General features: G+C 38.4%; 1 protein-coding gene across 1 annotated transcript; it reads left to right on the top strand.

Moving 5' to 3' along the window:
* Positions 1-4918: 4918 nt before the first annotated feature.
* Positions 4919-5532, top strand: LOC149223190 (uncharacterized). The gene has a single exon (XM_089383239.1). The coding sequence runs from the start codon at positions 5050-5052 to the stop codon at positions 5287-5289; it is 240 nt and encodes a 79-aa protein (XP_089239365.1). The 5' UTR covers positions 4919-5049; the 3' UTR covers positions 5290-5532.
* The last annotated feature ends 280 nt before the right edge of the window (positions 5533-5812 follow it).

The raw sequence follows: 5812 nt of genomic DNA, 5'->3' as shown, positions 1-5812 counted from the left end.
GAAGCAGATGTGAACTTGTATCACATAGTGGTGGAAGGTAAGATTTTGATCATTGTACTTTATGTAGATGATATCATACTGACAGGTGATGAGAAGCTCATCAAATCTTGCAAGGAGGATCTTGCAAGAGAGTTTGAGATGAAGGACATGGGGCTCATGCATTACTTTCTTGGCATGGAGGCATGGCAAGAAGATGGGGAGTTGTTTGTTTCTCAAGGTAAGTATGCCAATGAGATACTTAAGAGATTCCAAATGGAGAGCAGTAAAACCATGGAGACTCCTCTAGCTGGTAATTGGAGGAAGGAGGATGCTACTTCAGGAGAAGTAGTGGAAGCTATTTTTTACAGGAATCTTGTGGGTTCACTCATGTATTTGGTGAACACACGACCAAATATGTGTTATGCAGTTAACCAACTTAATCAAGCGATGGTTAGGCTTACCACGCTATATTGGAAGGCGACAAAGCATGTATTGAGATACCTCGGAGACACTACTCAATTTGGGTTGTGGTACAGACAGACAGAGGGAGTGAAGCTTCAAGGGTTCAGTGATTCAAATTGGGCAGGGAGTCCATCTGATAGGAAGAGCACATCAGGAGGGATCTTTAGTATTGGGTCAATTGCAGTTTCTTGGTACAACAGGAAACAATGATTGGTTGCACTCAGTTCGGCAGAGGTAGAGTACATGGCTGCAAGTCAAGCAACATGTGAGGCTATCTGGATGAGGAAGATCCTGGTTGGTTTCTTTGGTCAGCTCAGACAATGATTTATTGTGATAATCAAAGTTGTATCAAACTCTTTGAAAATCTAGTTTTTCATGATCGGTCCAAGCATATAGACATCCGGTATTATCATCTCAGAGATTGTGTATTGAGGCGGATCATGTTGTTAGATTACATTCCCACAGAGGAGCAAGATGTTGACATATTGACAGAGGCATTGCCAAGATGTAAATTCGAGTTTCACAGAGACAAGATCGGGGTAGTGGATAATCCCTTTCTCGTTGAGAGGGAGTGTTGAGAAATGGCAACAAGAAATTCCAGTTTAATTTGTACTTGAATTAAACTGTGAATTAAAATAGAACTATTTTCTCAAAGCAATTTGAAAATAATTAATTAAGTTTAATTAACTTAATTAATTTAGGAAATTCGAATTGGAAGTTTTTTAGAAGACATGTATATGTTCTCCCTAACTTATAGGATTTCGGGATGAATTATGAATGAGTTGTAATTAGTTAACTCAATTTATTGAGTTAAGTCTAGTTAAATTAGTTTCAATCAATTTCAAGAACTAATAGTGAGTAAACACTCAGTTGGGACACTAGTGACCTAATTTGCGTTACTCTAGTTAACTGAAGATTCCACCATCAAAAACTCATGCATGTTGATTTTGAGAAAGACCCAGTTGAGACTAGAGTGCAGGGACAATGTACTATTTGTTTTAGATTTTTCTGAGTTGCACTAATAGTGCATGCATTCAGGAACTGATCCTTGAGGGATTGCGTTATTTTTAGAGGCTTTATTTCCCTTTAAATACAAGATATCCTTCATAGAAAACACACATTGGAATAGAGACTTGGAGAGCTTGTGAATTGGCTAAGCTTTGGCCTTGAGTTGTCTTATGAGTTGGAGATTGAATTCGCTGAGTGTTGGGATTGTTCTAGAGAGAACAAGCATTGTAATTTCATCTTGATTTTCCGGATTAATACAAAACAAATAGTGGGGTTTTGAGTTGTGGCTTTCCCTGGATATTTATTGTGTTATGTGCCTTTGATTATCTTCCTCTATTGATTATTATTTGCTTGATGTTTATGGAATTCCGCTGTAAAGAGTAGAAGTAGATTCTTGTCTCTTGTTTTAGTAGATTACATGAGCTTGTGAATCTACAAGACTTTCTACACTTTCAAAGTATAAATGTTCTCATAGATGAACAAACTTTACCCCAATAAAGAAATTAAAGGTAAGAACATAGTAACAAACACATCTATACAAAAACGCTATCACCACCACAAACATTCAAAAAGCCTAGGTGTGTGCTAGCCTAGTTACAAAGACTTTGAACCTAAATAAGGGTTGTTGTCAGTATGCTCACCAAAAATATCTATCGGTAGCCACCACTACCAAAATCCATGCTAGTGATAAACCATGACATTCTTAATACCTACCTTTCTTTCTTTAAGCTCTTCAAAAGTGATCTCACATTCTTCTTGTAGAAGAGCGAGCCTTAGTTCATAAGCTTCCAATTTCAGGATGTGTACCTCGAGCCATCTTTGCTTGAGTTCTTCAACTTTGGCTTGAGTCAATGGTGGTCCCTGAACATAATAGCCTAGACACTGAAATACACGCCTTGTTTGTACTGCATTCGCAGCACTGGCCACGTTGCTTTGAGGCCCATCTTCTCCTGCCTCTTTCTTTTCCCCTTCTCTTCCATCTTCTACTTCCCCTTCACTTGGCTTCCACCTTACACTAATTAGTAAAACACACCAAATTAAGCCCTGTCGGATTTCTCTCAGTTTCCTTATTCTTCCTGTGTAGAGGAACTACCCGATGTTATGAAGAAGATAGAGACTCTTACCGTGAGATTGTTCTTTTATCTAATAATGTTAAGAACTCAGTAAAAAGACAGAATGAAATCCAATTTAACATCACGTTGTAAACGATTTCCTATCCTTGGCTTTAGAAATGCAAAATTTCTTCTGTACCTCTGTGTCGATGGGTAAATGCGATGGTTGTTTCTAGCAGGTACACGATTCACTCTTTGGCCCATTATTCCCAATTTGAACAATCAATAAACTGATACGTAAAAAGCTTGAAAATCTTATCCTAGGTTGTAATTTAAATAAGCCTCGGAGAGGAGTTTATCTGCCATCTTGGGGATTAGTTGGAGCTCACTCTCGGCGCCCTAAATGAGCTCCTCAACCTATCCACAGGCGACCCGTTTCTCGATCGTCTCCCAATGTTCTTATTCCTGGTAGACCTTCATACGATGGTTGGTGAAGGCCTCCACATGCCTCCTGTAGGGGACATTCTCTAGAATTTTCTTGATTTTGTTGAGGGTTTTGCTGTAGAGAGAAATGAGCACTTCCCTCGCATTGGGAACCACCTCGAGGCCAACTATGCTCGTGGTTTCCTTCACCTTGGCCAACAATAGCTCTGCGAATCTTCGTAGAAACATCTTCCTTGCGCTTCTATTATTGCTCTTGTTTTCTCTCTAGTCAGTATCCCACATGGCCTCTTAAGGATACTTTAAATCACAATAATCGTTAACTATCGCTTCTCTATCCAGCGGAAAAAAAATGCACGTTTCAGGTTTTTATTAGAATTCGGATACCCACTCTATGGGGAAAAGGTAAATTCAAACGTTGTTGAACATGGAGGTTAGGTCAACTCCTCTTTTCTTTCCATTCAAGGGGAGGGAACAACTAGTTCTCCAATTGGAGCTTGATTTGTAAAGTGTTCAACTGTCTCTATTCATGTTTTCTTTGCTGCTTGCTCTTCTCCTTACAGTCGAGCGGCTTGACTCCTCTGGGCCTAATTTTTTATCTGTTTTGCAGATCATCATAACATTCCATAAGTTTTCGTTGTTCTGGCTAGTTGCCGTCCTCTGTATAATGCCTGCCACTAACTACAATGGAATCTGACATGAGAGATCTATGCCGAAGAGGAAGAAAACTTGGCTCATTTCAGAGCGCAAACTCTGCAGCCAGAAAAGAAGACGAATAGAAAAAGTAGCGAGGGTCAACCAAACGACGATCTTCGACGCCTACAATTTTACCGGTGGGAGGACGACGAAAATGGGCCACTCGAATTGGCTTGCATGAACAATGTTTACACATACAAACCCGTAGAGAGAACACCTTTTGCGTAATTAAAGATTGTAACCATCAATATGACATTATAATATGAAATCACAACCCTCAAAGGATCTATACAACTAAGAATATTCAAATGAAATGAAATCTTATTCATTCATTTAAAAAAAATAAGGCCATATTGAGAGATTGAAATAAGTATATATAGCAAATAAAAAAATAGTTTTTTCAACCATTTGAATGTATTATATTGAAGTGTTTAATCTCAATCATAATCATAACAAAGAGGCCAATATTTTTTGGAGAGCCAAAATTCTTATCGCTAAGTTTAGAATAATTTTCCTCAACTCCATTGTGAAGAGAACTGGAAAAGGCCAAAAGAAGTGTGAGAAGAAAGTATATGTATTTTTTGTTTTTAAAAATAAAAAAGATTTGTGAAAAACTGTGAACATTTATTGTGAAATAATCTATTTAGCAAAAAATTTGTAAAAACTTATGACATTTATTGTGAAGCTTCAAAGAAAAATTGCCAAATACATCAACCAAATAAAAAAATTCCCTCATATAGAGTATTTTTATCGTGGACGGCTTTAAAATAATTTATAGACTATTTTTACAGTGGACGACATTAAAATAATTTTGTTTTTTCCTGTCGAATCAAGACGTAAAATAAAATAGATACGATTGGAAAGGACAAAAAATAAAATAAAAAAAAGTGGGAAGAATAACCCAAAATTAGTGGAAAAATTAACGAAATCTTCGGCGTGTAAGATGTTAAAAATAATGAATCAATTAATGTGAAGATGAGAAGTTCCGGAAAAATGGAAAAGGTCAGTTTTGGGCTAATCCCAAGCATTTGGAAATCAATGGGGCAACATCCGCCTGGGATCCGACGGTCATATGGACTGCCAGGCGCTGAGCCAGATGCACGAAGGAAGTGGAAGATTCCTTGCTGCCGCCGAGCTGTACTTGCATGGGAGGGACGGCCGCGAGGAAATCACGCGAATCAGTCCCCCGTTCCCACTACTTTCCGAAGGACAAGAAGTCGCCACAACTGTATAAGTTTACCATCTCTACATGATTGCACTTCCATACCGATTCCCACGAAGTCTTCCTCCTCCTCCCAGTGGTGGTGGAAGCCTTCATCTGCCGCTGCTCCTTTCTTTCTTTTGAGATCCCTCCGCTGATTACTTATGCTCTGTTTTTTGTAGGGGCGGCAAAATCAATTTATTGCTGCGGATGGCGAAGTACATGGAAATGGTGGATGCCGGTATAAGGATGGTTACCAGGTTTCAATCTCACTGCCCTCAGACATCGCGCATGTATTATCATCCAACTTCCAACAACATATTGCCCATTAATGAAGGCGAGGGCGAGGGCGCCCCCTCTGGAGAAGGACTGACGGCTACCTCTCGTGCCCTGCATCTTGCTACATCTCGCGCCGATTCAGCGTTAGAGATCCTCTGCATCGCTGTTTAGGTTGCAATTTCTTCAATAATTTATCATTCTTTCAAAATTTCACATTTAATCATGCCATAATATCCTTGACATTCGGGAGCATAATATGTTCTTTGTCGTCCAAACGTAATTTTCAGTTATCTCTATCCTTATTTCCTCTACTTTGATGCATTAAATACTGGAAAATGTTGAAGTGTTGCAGCATTCAAGCCGCGGATTCCAATACTTGCAGTAATTTTCGATCCATTAGTTATTTGGCGCAGCCTGATTTCTAACTTTAAATTGTTTCTTTTGTTTTTTCATTCATAAGAAAATAGAAGGAAGGGGTTAAAACAAAATGAAGATCAATATATTTCACTGAATAGATCATGCTCTGAAATTAAAGATTAAGAATCTGACACTCTGTTCACATCGTAAATCATTTTTCAATCTTTTTCGGATCTTGTGGAATTTTTTGTAGTAATTGCTGTAAAAAAGTGCTGGAAAGAAATATTTTTCCAAAACTTGTTGGAAAAATATTCCGGAATCCCTGTGTTAACACCTA

Source organism: Pinus tabuliformis, chromosome Q, assembly GCF_031772625.1.
Source record: "Pinus tabuliformis cultivar Carrire ecotype Pingquan chromosome Q, CPIR1, whole genome shotgun sequence".
In the NCBI taxonomy this organism is placed as follows: domain Eukaryota; kingdom Viridiplantae; phylum Streptophyta; class Pinopsida; order Pinales; family Pinaceae; genus Pinus; species Pinus tabuliformis.
The sequence above is the reverse complement of the archived record's forward strand: the minus strand, read 5'-3'. Positions and strand labels throughout refer to the sequence as shown.